Raw genomic sequence first — 14,941 nt, 5'->3', positions numbered from 1 at the left:
TCCTGTAGAATTTCACCCAGAAAACCAGAGCCTTGCCAATACAATGACTCCAGTTCTGGGTGACGTAAGAACAGAAGAGAAGCCATGTTGGGTTAGATCAGGGGTAGGGAACGTTGACTCGCCAGATGGGTTTTTTTTGCCTACAACTCCCATCAGCCCCAGCCATTGGCCATGCTGGCTGGGGCTGATAGGAGTTGTAGGCAAAAACATCTGGAGAACCAATGTTCTCTACCCCTGGGTTAGACCAATGGCCCATCCAGTCCAACACTCTGTGTCACACAGTGGCCAGAAAGCCTAGGTGCCATCAGGAGGCCCATTAGTGGGGCCAGGACACTAGAAGCCCTCCCACTGTGCCCCCCCAAGCACAAGAATACAGAGCATCACTTGCCCCAAACAGAGTTCCAGCAATACCCTGTGGCTAATAGCCACTGATGGACCTCTGCTCCAGATGTTTATCCAACCCCCTCTTGAAGCTGTCTATGCTTGCAGCTGCCCACTAATGGGCCTAGTCTGCGTCATATACCTATCCAATCTCCTGCTGAAACTGTCTATGCTTGTAGCCGCCACCACTTCCTGCAGCAATGAACTCCACCTGTTAACGACTCTTTGGGTGAAGAAGTCCTTCTTTTGAGCCTTTCTAAGCTTCCTGCTCCTTCACATCATTGAGTGCCCACAAGTTCTTGTATTGTATTGTGTCGCCTCTCTCATGCAGTTTTAAGAGAGACTTTTTGGAGCTGTCGCCGGTCTGTTTTTGGAGCTGTCGCCGGTCTGCTTTGCATCTCAGCAGCAGCATACCTGTTTCCCAAGCACTCCTCTTGCCTAGAACATATGACTTCATAAGCAGCGGCTTCCATAATCGACACTCCTAAAGTGCATTAAAAGCCATTTGAATACAAATTGCGTATAAATACGAGACACATTCAGATTAAATATATTTATCTATCTAATTGCTTGGGTCCACTTCCAATTGCAGAACCTGGATTTTGTAATTTAGGATGAGAGTCTAAGGGAGGGTTGGCCAAACTGTGGCTTGAGCTCCACACGTGGCTCTTTCATATGTACTGTGTGGCTCTTGAATCCACCCACCGCCACCCTGTCAGACAGCTTGGAGAAGGCATTTCTCTCTTTAAATCACCTCTCCAAGAATACATTTAAAGTTGCTTTCTTTCCACATCCATCCATCTATCCATCCCTCCCAACATCTAACATTCATGTCTCAAGGCTCTCAAACATCTGACTTTTATTCTATGTCGGGTAGCCAAGGGTAGCTCTCCAGATGTTTTTTGCCTACAACTCCCATCAGCCCCAGCTAGCATGGCCAATGACTGGGGCTGATGGAAGTTGTAGGCAAAAAAACATTTGGAGAGCTACCCTTGGCCACCCCTGTTCTATGTGGCTCTTAACTTAAGCAAGTTTGGCCACCCCAGTCTAATGCCTTCCCTCTGTGCCTGATCAATGTGTTTATCCTAGCACAACTTCCCTTCTGCTGATACTGATAATTCTTACCACTGCCACCGCCTCTTCTTCTTCTACTCCTCCTCCTCTTCCTCCTTCTCTTTCTCCTCCTCCTCCTCCTCTTCATCATGCTCATGAAGCTGCTTTATACTGAACCAGACCCTATCAAGGTCTATCAGTCAGTCTTGTTTACTCAGACCGGCAGTGGCTTCCTGGGATCTCAGGCAGAGGTCTTTCCCATCATTTCCTGCCTGGTCCTTTCTAACCGGAGATTGAATCGGGGACCTTCTGCATGCCAGGCAGAGGCTCTTCCACTGAGCTATGGTCCCTCAAATCCATCCTGATTAGCTCCTGGGGAATCATGCCTGGGCTAATCAGCAACGAGAAGAGCCCATATTGCTTAACAGAGGGGTCCCACCGTAGTGGCTGATGTCCACCGAGTGTTTCTAGAAAGTGGGTGTGGCCAGGTGCGGCTTTTGCCCAGCAGGCTTTCTGATTGGCTGTGTGCATTAAAAGAAAAATGTTGCTTTGGAAGCAGCTATCCCCACAAGGTTGGTTTTACTTTCTCTCATTTTTCTTTCCCGGTATATATTTTTAAATCGCCCCTTGCACCCAGGCTCCCTCTGTGTGTCTGTGTGCATCTGGCTCCTCCTTCTGTGGCAGCCATTTTGTAGTTGCTCTCGCTGCCCTGTGTTAGAATTCCAAAGGCACTCACAAGGCCCCCAAAAGGCTGGAGACGTAACAGATGTTGTTGAATGTAGCCAGAAGAAAGATGCAGTAGTCAGGGTTTTTTTTAAAAAGAAGAAGAAGAAGAAGCATCACATCTACTTACCTAATTTCTTCCTTTTCCAGACGAAGAAGAAGCACTCAACTCTATTATGAAGGACTTGGCCGCTCTGGGCAAATGCGGAGGCTTCTTAGACAGCCACAGGAACAAAAGCCATGTCCACTCCAACAAACAGGTGAGTCTCCTCCAGGCGTTTCCTTCTGTGGGGTTTAGGCAGGTGACGCAGAACTCCAAACCCCTTAGAAGTTGTTCTGGGTTGCAGACGCTTGGCAGTTGAATGATTCTTCAGGAAGCGTTGTCTTTCTCTGCTGTCGGTTTGCAGTGGAGTGTGAGCACCTTTCTTGAGTTACATGCAGCTTGGCTCACTTGCTTGAGTTGTCTGAATCTGATTCCTCCACGGGCACCTTACGGGGATGCCCCGGCTTCCTGACAGTTTGAGGGTCATGGAGACCAGGATGGGGTTAGCGCCACATGTGAATATTGTTTCTGGCAAGATATAGGCATGATCTCTTGTTTCTGAACGTGTGTTTGCTGAAAGAATGATGGTGTGTATGTGTCGGAGGTGGGGTGGGGGCGGGTGGATTGGAAGAGGCTTGCTGGAGAAATCCAGTGGAAAAGACAGCTGCTTAACACTTTCCTGCGGCAGCGAGTTCTTCCCTGCAACTTTTCCTGAACTTCTTGTTACAAGGGAAAAGGAGATGGTGAGCTGCTCTGAGACTCTTCAGAGTGGAGGGCGGGATATAAATCCAGTATCTTCATCTACCTCACAGGGTGTCTGTTGTGGGGGAGGAAGGTAAAGGAGATTGTGAGCCGCTATGAGATTCTTCGGAGTGGAAAGCGGGATATAAATCCAATATCTTCATCTACCTCACAGGGTGTCTGTTGTGGGGGAGGAAGGGAAAGGAGATTGTGAGCTGCTCTGAGACTCTTTGGAGTGGAGGGCGGGATATAAATCCAATATCTTCATCTACCTCACAGGGTGTCTGTTGTGGGGGAGGAAGGGAAAGGAGATTGTGAGCCGCTCTGAGACTCTTTGGAGTGGAGGGCGGGATATAAATCCAATGTCATCATCATCATCATCTTCTCTGAGAGCTTTGGTGACACCCAGCTCTCCCAGCCGTCTCTCCGGGGAGTATCGGTCTGTGCCCAGTGATGGGATTTCATCACCCTTTTTACAAGACGTTCTGGCCTGGCTGGCATAGCTGAGAACACTGCTAATTGCCTTGTGTACCAGCAAGGAGGCTGGCCAGACACCCACTTCAGTTATTCTTTGGCAAGGCCATCGTATGCTCACAACAAGATTATGCATGGGATAGATAAGGCAGAGAAAGAAATACTTTTCTCCCTTTCTCACAATACGAGAACAGGTGGGCACTCCATGAAATTGCTGAGCAGTCAGGTTAGAATGGATAAAAGGAAGTCCTTCTTTACCCGAAGGGTGATCAACACATGGAATTCACTGCCACAGGAGATGGTGGCGGCTACAAGCATACACAGCTTCAAGTGGAGATTAGATAAGCATATGGAGCAGAGGTCCATCAGCGGCTATTAGCCACAGCTTATCTTTGGGCCTCTCTGTCTGGGGCAGTGATGCTCTGTATTCTGGGTGCTTGGGGGGCACAGTGGGAGGGCTTCTAGTGTCCTGGCCCCACTGATGGACCTCCTGATGACCCCTGGGTTTTTTGGTCACTGTGTGACACAGTGTTGTACTGGATGGGCCTTTGGCCTGATCCAACATGGCTTCTCTTATGTTCTTATGTGACACAGAGTGTTGGACTGGATGGGCCACTGGCCTTATCCAACATGGCTTCTCTATGTGACACAGAGTGTTGGACTGGATGGGCCATTGGCCTGATCCAACATGGCTTCTCTTGTGTTCTTCTGTGACACAGAGTGTTGGACTGGATGGGCCACTGGCCTGATCCAACATGGCTTCTCTTATGTTCTTATGTGACACAGAGTGTTGGACTGGATGGGCCATTGGCCTGATCCAACATGGCTTCTTCTATGTTCTTATGTGACACAGAGTGTTGGACTGGATGGGCCATTGGCCTGATCCAACATGGCTTCTCTTATGTTCTTATGTGACACAGAGTGTTGGACTGGATGGGCCATTGGCCTGATCCAACATGGCTTCTCTTATGTTCTTCTGTGACACAGAGTGTTGGACTGGATGGGCCATTGGCCTGATCCAACATGGCTTCTCTTATGTTCTTATGTGACACAGAGTGTTGGACTGGATGGGCCACTGGCCTGATCCAACATGGCTTCTCTTATGTGACACAGAGTGTTGGACTGGATGGGCCATTGGCCTGATCCAACATGGCTTCTTTTATGTTCTTATGTGACACAGAGTGTTGGACTGGATGGGCCATTGGCCTGATCCAACATGGCTTCTCTTATGTTCTTATGTGACACAGAGTGTTGGACTGGATGGGCCACTGGCCTGATCCAACATGGCTTCTCTTATGTTCTTCTGTGACACAGAGTGTTGGACTGGATGGGCCATTGGCCTGATCCAACATGGCTTCTCTTATGTTCTTATGTGACACAGAGTGTTGGACTGGATGGGCCACTGGCCTGATCCAACATGGCTTCTCTTATGTGACACAGAGTGTTGGACTGGATGGGCCATTGGCCTGATCCAACATGGCTTCTTTTATGTTCTTATGTGACACAGAGTGTTGGACTGGATGGGCCATTGGCCCATCCAGTCCAACACTCTGTGTCACATAAGAACATAAGAGAAACCATGTTAGGTCAGGCCAATGGCCCGTCCAGTCCAACACTCTGTGTCACATAAGAACATAAAAGAAGCCATGTTGGATCAGGCCAATGGCCTATCCAGTCCAACACTCTGTGTCACATAAGAACATAAGAGAAGCCATGTTGGATCAGGCCAAAGGCCCATCCAGTCCAACACTCTGTGTCACACAGTGGCCAAAAAAACCCAGGTGCCATCAGGAGGTCCATTAGTGGGGCCAGGACATTAGAAGCCCTCCCACAGTGCCCCCCCAGCACCCAGAATACAGAGCATCACTGCCTCATTCAGAGAGTTCGAACAATACGTTGTAGCTAATAGCCACTGATGGACCTCTGCTGTTTATCCAATCCCCTCTTGAAGCTGGCTACGCTTGTAGCTGCCGCCACCTCCTGTGGCAGTGAATTCCACATGTTAATCACCCTTTGGGTAAAGAAGTACTTCCTTTTATCCATTGTAACCCGACTGCTCAGCAATTTCATTGATTGCCAACGAGTTCTCGTATTGTGAGAAAGGGAGAAAAGGACTTCTCTTTCTGCCTTCTCTATCCCAGGCATAATCTTGTCAACCTCTATCATTTCCAAGGAGAAACTGGGCAAAGAGGAATGAAGACCGCTGCTCTTAACAACACGGCGCTGTGCTCCATTTTCCTTTTGCTTCTCCCCTCCTTCCCCCCCCCCCCCCACCCAGAAGATGATCTCTGGGCCTCTTTTTCCGAGCCCTGTTGTATCTGGATACTGGCAAGAAGGGGAAGGTGAGGCCGGTGCAGGCTTTGTGGCGCATCTGGCTCGCCCGCCTTTCTCTCCTCGCCGGCCAAGCACTGTTATGTGAGGCAGGCAGCCTGTTTCCTTTGGCCCCTGGCCAGTGGAAGTCACTGTTGTTGTTATTGTTCAGGCCGGAGCAAAAAGGATGCAGTCATCCTTTTTTCCCCTCTTCGATTTCCAGCAACAAGTTGTTCCTAAACAGAGTTGTTCTGATCCGCGAAAAACGCCCCCCCCCCTCTCTCTCTCTGTAGATAGACCCAAGTGGGCAGCTGTGCTGGTCTGGAGCAGTTGAAGAAAGCAGTAGACAAGTGCACCTTTAAGACCAACATAGTTTTATTCAGAACGTAAGCTTTCGTGTGCTAAAAGCACACTTCTTCAGTTGAGCGGATCAGGTACAGTGAGCTGAAATGTAGTTGATGAACTCACCAACTACATCTATTTCAGTCCACTGTACCTTATTCCTTCGTCTGAAATGTGCTTTTAGCACACGAAAGCTTACATTCTGAATAAAACTTTGTTGGTCTTAAAGGGGCAACTTGACTCCTGCTTTGTTCAACTCTCTCTCTCTCTCTCCCCCTCCCTCTGTTGCTCAAAATCCACACGTACCTCGCTATACTTTTTTTCAGATTTCTGCAGCTAACAAATCCCCGTTGTGTTCGGAATAATCCAATTTTATTTAGACACACCTCAACTTGCAACAATACAGGAAAATGACATAAACGAAAAAAAAATACGAAAGTATTTCAAAATAGTGAGCAGCTATCCATTTGTATAGTGAGGAAAATAAAATCTAACAAGAGGAAAAGAACTGTAATCTACGGGGCACAAGGTGCATCAAAAGTTTAGAGTCACGCAAACACACTGATTAATAACAAGCAAAATTTAAATATTTTTGAGGCAGCTTGCATAAGGTAGATTGAGGTGGATTGAAAAAAGGAAACCGTTTCCCCACAAAATTGAGCCAGGCTTTGACTGTTGTAGATAAGCAATTTTGTCCATTGTAATTATATCCCATACCTTCAGAGACCATTGCCTTTCAGAAGGTAGGGAGATAGATTTCCAGTTCTGGGCAATTACCAGAGAGGGCTTTTCTTTCCTTTTTTGCCACAAGCAAATAAGGTCTGTGCTGTAACAAAAATTATAATAAATTGCAGGGGTGGCCAACGGTAGCTCTCCAGATATCTTTTTTTTGCCTACAACTCCCATCAGCCCCAGCCATCGGCCATGCTGGCTGGGGCTGATGGGAGTTGTAGGCAAAAAACATCTGGAGAGCTACCACTGGCCACCCCTGATATAGTGGGTTCCACGCAATGAAGAGGCGAGGTGATAGTGAACAGCATAATTTAGGGCTGCACTCAAAGACTGAAGACTGGGCCGACTCTAGATACACACAGGGTTCCAGCGCTAGCATGCTATTGGACCATTCACACCAGCAGGGGGCCCGTGATTGGTGTAGGGCAGCAGGGATTTGGATCCTACTGCCCGTTGTTCCCCAGTCCCCAAGCTCAGTCTTGCAGGCTCCAATGAGCCAAGCCAGAACTGCATATATTGAACAAAATTCCAATCACATATATCACAAAAATGGTCAGGAAAAAATGCATTGGTCAAGGGACAGGGAATGTGGCCAGTACCAATGGTTCCTGACTTTTTCAGTACGGTGACCCAGAAGTCCAAATTTACTGGGTATGGTGACCTATCCAGGGTTGGCCTAGGATTTTTTGTGTGTGTGTTTGTATGCGTGTGTGTGTCCTAGGGAAACTGTGACCTGGGCAGAGATCCAGAGCACTTAGCCGTGTTTGTCTGTCACTGCAAAATAGTAAAGAGACCAAGAGCGCCTTGAAGACTGACACATTTTATTGTAGTGTAAGCTTTTGAGAAACACAGCTCTCTTCGTCAGTTGACCTGGGCGTCCGTCTGGTTCAGCATTCCGTTTTCTCCAGCGGCGAACCTGGTGCTTTTGAGAGACCAACAAACATCACACAAAGGGCACAGCTGCCCCCCCTCCCCCTCCCGGCGAAACCCCAAGCAGGTGGCATCCTGACATACACAGCTGTTGCATATGCAAGGTAACATTTCAGCCTCTGATAGGGTTGCCAGATTCAATTCAAGAAATATCTGGGGACTTTGGGGCTGGAGCCAGGCAACATTGGGGGTGGAGCCAGATGGGAGGGTAGTGCTCTAAAATGCAAAGGAATTCCCGCTACAAAAAAAAGCCCTCCAATTGGCGATTATATCCAGGAAGGACTCTGTGATTTTCTGGCTGCTAGCATGGGCTCACCCCGTGGGACTTATCATCTTTGTTACTGGTAGTCAGTGGCTCAGCATGCAAACTGGTACAAATTTAAGATCCAATGACAGTATAGTAAAATTATCTGGTAGGGAGTGGTTTAGAATGCAAAATGGTACAGATTTAAGATTCAACGACAGAACAGTAAAATTAACAAATTGAGCAAACCTTTGGTCTGAGTAGCATGAGCATGCAAAAGCAATAAAACAGTAATACGTCAAAATGTGAGATTGTCTGTTAATGACTATATTGTATTAAGCCTGGGTCAAAAGGAAGGTATTTATATCTCAGAAGATTTCCCATCCAACTACTTTACCTTTCAACATGTAACATACATATGGTTTGCCATTAGGAGAAAAATACATTAAAATTAGTGGGAGATGGGTTCAGTATATGTTCAGATATGAACCCATCTCCCACTGATTTTCATGTATTTTTTTCCTAATGGCAAACTATATGTATGTTACATGTTAAAAGGTAAATTAGTTGGATGGGAAATCTTCTGAGATACAAATACCTTCCTTTTGACTCAGGCTTAATACAATATAGTCATTAACAGACACTCTCACATTTTGACATATTAATGTTTTATTGCTTTTGCATGCTCATGCTACTCAGATCAAAGGTTTGCTCAATTTCTTAATTTTACTATTCTGTCATTGAATCTTAAATTTGTACCATTTTGCATTCTAAACCACTCCCTACCTGATAATTTTAACAAACTGTCATTGGATCTTAAATTTGTACCAGTTTGCATGCTGAGCCACTGACTACCAGCTATGTGTGGCTTTGCTCACTGTACCGGATTCCTGGTCTGCTGAAGTGTGCTTAGAGAGCACATGAAAGCTTATGTTCTGAATAAAACTAAGTTGGTCTCAAAGGGGCAGCTTGACTCCTATTTTGTTCTACTGCTTCAGACCAACATGGCTGACTACTTGGATCCATCTTCGTTACAGTGAGCATAGCATATTGTTACCCGACACAAGTATATATGCAGGCCTGTTTCACGTCAGTTAGTGCTAGCTGTCACGTAGTTCATGTCTGCTGGGCAGATAAATTTTGCATTTAAAAATCAATTGTAAACGTTACCTGACCGCTCAGCCGACCTTTGGGTACCAAGGTTTGGCTTGAAAGATGACCCTAGTGTGCTTCTTGGTAGGAAGTAACAGCGAATCACCCGAAGGTATAGTCATACACGCAGGGGTAGAATTCTAGCAGGAGTTCCTTTGCATATTAAGTCACACACCCCTGATGTAGCCAATCCTCCAAGGATTTACAAGGCTCTTTTTTGTAAGCTCTTGGAGGATTGGCTACAGGGCTTTTTTTGTAGCAGGGACTCCTATGCATATTAGGCCACACCCTCCTGATGTAGCCAATCCTCTAAGAGCTTACAGTAGGCCCTGTACTAAGAGCCCTGTGAGCTCTCAAAGGTTTGGCTACATAAGAGGGGTGTGGCCTAATATGCAAAGGAGTTCCTGCTACAATAAAAGCTCTGATTGGCTGCATCAGGGGTGTGTGGCCTAATATGTAAAGGAGCTCCTGTTAGAATCCACCCCTGCATACGCATCATTTTCAACACCCCACCATTGACTTCCTAACTTTTTCCTCTTCAGTCGCATAGCCAGAGACGTACAGTCAGAAATCTGAGGGAAAGGGAACAGAAGGCGCTTGGGGAAGCCGCAGCAACCTTTCAGCTGGTCATCAGAGCTGAAAATGAGAATCAGCATTCTGGAGGGGCTGTGGCTCAGTGGTAGAGCGTAGGCCTGCCGTGCAAAAGGTCCTAGGTTCAATCCCCAGCGTCTCTAGTTGAAGGATCTCAGGAAATAGGTGTGAGGAAAGAGCTTCCTTTACCTGAGACCCAGCAGAGGCTGATGGAATGAGGGTCTGGTGCTTTATAAGGCCGATTCGGATGTCCACGGCTAGGAAATAACCTCCGGTCCCTTTCCCTGCGGAAATGCATAGGTAAATAATGTGTCTTTCCCTTGGTTTAGGGCCTGATAAAACGTTACTCAGTGAACGTAGGCAGGTCATGAGAAGGAGGGAAGGAAGGGTCGCATCAGTGCTTAGTTCTCGTGGCCCTTTTGGTGGGGCGGTTAAGTGCGTGGACTCTTTATCTGGGAGAAGATTAAGATTAAGATATTGGATTTCTATCCCGCCCTCCGCTCCTAAGAGTCTCAGAGCGGCTCACAATCTCCTTTACCTTCCTCCCCCACAACAGACACCCTGTGAGGTGGGTAGGGCTGGAGAGGGCTCTCACAGCAGCTGCCCTTTCAAGGACAACCTCTGCCAGAGCTATGGCTGACCCAAGGCCATGCTAGAAGGTGCAAGTGGAGAATCAAACCCGGTTCTCCCAGATAAGAGTCCGCACACTTAACCATTACACCAAACTGGCTCTCCGGGTTTGATCCCCCACTCCTCCACTTGCAGCTGCTGGAATGGCCTTGGGTCAGCCATAGCTCTGGCAGAGGTTGTCCTTGAAAGGGCAGCTGCTGTGAGAGCCCTCTCAGCCCCACCCACCTCACAGGGTGTCTGTTTTGGGGGAGGAAGGTAGAGGAGATTGTGAGCCGCTCTGAGGCTCTTCGGAGTGGAGGGCGGGATATAAATCCAATATCATCATCATCTTGTTCTCCTCCTCTCTTCCTTCTGTTGGCTGAGGCTCAACAAGCCAATGAGGTGGATTAGGCTCAGTGTGTGTGTGTGTGTGTGTTTGTCTGTGTATAAAGGCCTGACCCGACAAGGTCACATTTACGTCAGATCTGGCCCTCATAACAAATGAGTTCAACCCTCCTGGGATAGAAAGTCAATTGTGGCAGATCTGGACATTACATGAGGACTTCATAACACAAACCCTTAGAGAAGCATCAGCGGCCGCCGCTTTAAATATTGTCGTCCTCTCACACCTGTTTGCAGGGCTGGCTACCAACACAGCTCAAGGGAGAGGGAAAGAGTCCTAACGCTCTAAAAGTTGTGTGGGAAGGTGGGCCCACAGAGGAGAGCGACAACCAGCTCAGCCGTCCCCTACGCATTCCGCATGCGTTTTGCGGGTTCTTGATGATCGATGCGGACGTTTTTAAAGCAAAACAAAGGCTCTGTTGGGGATTGCTCACATATTCTCTCCGTTAAACAACACCTCTCTGGCTATTTAGGACGGGAGTATGGAAACTGCAGCTCACGCTCTGGGTAAAGCTCCAGCGAAAGATAAGGAGCGTTTTCAGGAAGAGACGTCACTCTCTCGCTCCTCTAGGAATTCTCCGTTTTCGATACAGGGCAGTGTGGGGCTAATCTTTCCAAGCTGTGCTTGTTCCAGGATAGCGAGCGTGTGTGTGTGTATTTTCCATTCTGAAAGGAAAGGGAGGGAGGAAGATGAGATTGTAATTTATTATTTTTTTTTGTGTTACTTATTTAAAAACGGCACATCTATTAATAGCAGCATGCTGGCACCGCAGCCCCGTTCTTGTATGGGCCCCTTTCGTATCGCGGGATATCAGCTGGGCTAGATCTGGGTTCGGCTTCTTGTCCCGCTCTCGAGTTTCACTGGATGGTCTCAGACTCGTCGCCGCCTCTCTCCCTCCCCTTCGACTGGGCTTCCCCCGCAGGGCTGTTGTGAGGAGAAAAGGGAGGGGGAGCCCCACGGTGTACTCTCAGCTCCCCGGAAAAAGGGCAGGAGAGGAAGACAAACCACGTCAATAATTTCCGGAGGGCAGCCGTGTCGGGCGAGGGAAGGTAGTGTGATGCGGCCTGATCTCAGAAGCGAAGTGGGGTTGGTGTTTGGATAGGAGACCACCAAGGAAGGCTCTACAGAGGGAGGCAGTGGCCAACCAGCTCTGCTTCTCGCTTGCCTTGAAAAGTCCTCGCTGGGGTCCCCATAAGTCTTGGATGGGAGACCACCAAGGAAGGCTCTGCAGAGGGAGGCAGTGGCCAACCAGCTCTGCTTCTCGCTTGCCTTGAAAAGTCCTTGCTGGGGTCCCCATAAGTCTTGGATGGGAGACCACCAAGGAAGGCTCTGCAGAGGGAGGCAGTGGCCAACCAGCTCTGCTTCTCGCTTGCCTTGAAAAGTCCTTGCTGGGGTCCCCATAAGTCTTGGATGGGAGACCACCAAGGAAGGCTCTGCAGAGGGAGGCAGTGGCCAACCAGCTCTGCTTCTCGCTTGCCTTGAAAAGTCCTTGCTGGGGTCACCATAAGTCTTGGATGGGAGATCACCAAGGAAGGCTCTGCAGAGGAAAGCCATGGCCAACCCCCTCTGGTTCTCGCTTGCCTTGAAAACCCCTCGCTGGGGTCTTAGCTGGGAGGCCACCAAGGAAGACTGTGTAGAGGAAGGCAGGGGCAAACCACCTCTGCTTCTCATTTGCCTTGAAAGCCCCTTGGTGTGGTCATCCTATGTCTTGGATGGGCGCCCATGTGCATGTGCCTGGAAGTCACGGTTGGCTCCTGGTGACCCCTGATGGAGCGTAGACATTCAGAGAAGGGGCTTGATACATTGCCTCCCTCTGCATCCCAGTTCTGATCTTCCTTGGAGGTCTCCATTCCACGCAGCTGCCAGGGTCAGAAGCTTCGATCTGAGATCTGATGAGACTGAGCTTGCCTAGGCTATCTGGGGGGGTTGGAAGTGCAGACCGTGAATGTTGACCAGTCTGCAAACCACCGATTTCTGCAGTGCAAAAAAGAAAACCATACATGCACATGATGAATCATTGTCTTGGCCTTGCTGCAGCGTTTAATCCCCGCTCCCTTCTTGAACATATGCACATACGAAGCTGCCTTATACTGAATCAGATCCTGGGTCCATCGAAGTCAGTATCGTCTTCTCAGACTGGCAGCGGCTCTCCAGGGTCTCAAGCTGAGGTTTTTCACACCTGTTTGCCTGGAGATGCCAGGGATTGAACCTGGGACCTTCTGCTTCCCAAGCAGATGCTCTACCACTGAGCCACCATCCCTCCCCATCCCTACCAGGGTTCCAGGCTGAGGTCTTCCCCATCACCTACTGCCAGTTCCTTTACCTGGAGATGCCAGGGATTGAACCTGGGGCCTTCTGCTTCCCAAGCAGATGCTCTACCACTGAGCCACCGTCCCTCCCCTTACGAGATCTTTGGAGCAGCCCTGTAAGAGAGGCCAGGATTCTTATCCCCCATATCGCAGATGGGGCTGAGACAGAGGCTGTGAGGCCAGGGCATTTTTAAGGGCCCCCGGTGAGCTTGCAGAAGAGGCGACATTCGAACCAGGAGCTTCTCCTAACCCCGCCCCTGCACTATGGCAGCTGTGTGGCTAACGGTTTGCTTGTTTCTCTCTCCCCCTTCCAGTTGCGAAATGCCAGGATCAAGTTTGAACATGACGGAGAGAAAAGGTACGACTCTGACGTTTCAGAAGTACGGGACCGTTCCCCCACTAGCGAAGTCCATTCCATTTCGCACCAGCTGCCCCCCCCCCCCCACGGGGCTGCAACTCACTCTGCCTCTTCTGTGCAGCAGGCAGAAACCGTTTTTTTTAGAGGATCTTGCTTGCCGTGTGAAAGAGGCGGAGTGAGTTACAGTCCCGGGGCAGCTTGTGCGAAATAGGACGGAAGCCCTGCGGAGAACAGTAGCGTGAGACCAGGACGAGGCTAGTGGGGAATCGGTCCAGGTCTTTTTGGCAGGGCTTTGTTAAATCCCAAAAAAACCCACACTCCATTCTTCCGATGTGTCATTTTGCCATTTCCGGTGGAAGCCCACGTCTTTGAGCCTTCCAATGCGGAGAGGGCACAAGAGCTGCTTCCCTCCCCTCTCTCCGCTTCAAACATCGTTTAAATAGCCTATTCCCTGTCTGAGCTGTGCTGTCTTCAAGAAGGGATATCCTGATATCTCTCTAAATCAGGGGTGGCCAACGGTAGCTCTCCAGATGTTTTTTTGCCTACAACTCCCATCAGCCCCAGCCAGCGTGGCCAATGGCTGGGGCTGATGGGAGTTGTAGGCAGAAAACATCTGGAGAGCTACCGTTGGCCACCCCTGCTCTAAATGCCTTGGCTACCTCTTACCCACCCGTCCCACAAGAACCCAGCTGCTCCAGTAGTCGAAGAGGCAATCGCACCTTTGCAAATATTGGTGTAAAGCAGAGGTGGCCAAATTACTTAATATAAGAGCCACATAGAATAAACATCAAATGCTTGAGAGCCACCGGACATGAATGTCAGATGTTTGAGAACCACAAGACAGGAAGGAAAGAAAGGTGGAAAGAAAGCAAATAGATGGGGAGAGGGAGGGAGAGAGGTGGAAAGAAAGCAGCTTTAACTTTGCCACAAGATAGGAACTTTGAGGTATTTTGCCACAAGATAGGAAGGAAAGAAAGGTGGAAAGAAAGCAAATAGATGGGGAGAGGGAGAGGTGGAAAGAAAGCCACTTTAACTTTGCCACAAGATAGGAACTTTGAAGTACTTTGCCACAAGATAGGAAGGAAAGAAAGGTGGAAAGAAAGCAAATAGATGGGGAGAGGGAGGGAGAGAGGTGGAAAGAAAGCAACTTTAACTTTAAGTGCATTCTTCCAAGCCACTGGCTGGCTTTGCGTGGCTAAATGATTTAAAGAGACAGCTGCCTTCTCCAAGCCAGCCGACGGGGTAGTGGGAGCGTCAAGAGCCACGCAATATATGTGAAAGAGCCACATATGGCTCCCGAGCCACAGTTTGGCCACCCCTGGTGTAAAGGAAGGGAATACCAAGGCAAAGTCAGCCCTAATATGCAGAGAGAAGCCGCACCCTGCCTTAGATTTAGATTTATATCCCGCCCTCCCCGTCGAAGCAGGCTCAGGGCGGCTCACAAGCAATAAAAGCAATAAATCGCAGTAAAAAAAAAAAAAATTCAATTCAATCAAGCATTCATTAAACATTTTTAAAAATTCATCACTTCAACAATTTAAACAAT

The 14,941-nt window shown here is 48.7% G+C and overlaps 1 protein-coding gene across 1 annotated transcript in view; it reads left to right on the top strand.

Moving 5' to 3' along the window:
• The first annotated feature begins 2,312 nt into the window (after positions 1–2,312).
• Positions 2,313–14,941, top strand: part of LOC132578234 (mitogen-activated protein kinase kinase kinase 3-like) — a 46,545-nt gene continuing 33,916 nt past the window's right edge. The window contains exons 1-2 of the mRNA XM_060248139.1: positions 2,313–2,417; positions 13,352–13,395. Of these exons, the coding sequence (XP_060104122.1) occupies positions 2,334–2,417; positions 13,352–13,395 (128 nt within the window). The 5' untranslated portion in view covers positions 2,313–2,333. The remainder of the gene's footprint in view (positions 2,418–13,351; positions 13,396–14,941) is intronic.

The sequence above is a fragment of the Heteronotia binoei genome, chromosome 10 (genome assembly GCF_032191835.1).
Source record: "Heteronotia binoei isolate CCM8104 ecotype False Entrance Well chromosome 10, APGP_CSIRO_Hbin_v1, whole genome shotgun sequence".
Lineage (NCBI taxonomy): Eukaryota > Metazoa > Chordata > Lepidosauria > Squamata > Gekkonidae > Heteronotia > Heteronotia binoei.
Note: the sequence above shows the minus strand (reverse complement) of the source record. Positions and strands in the feature narration are given on the sequence as shown.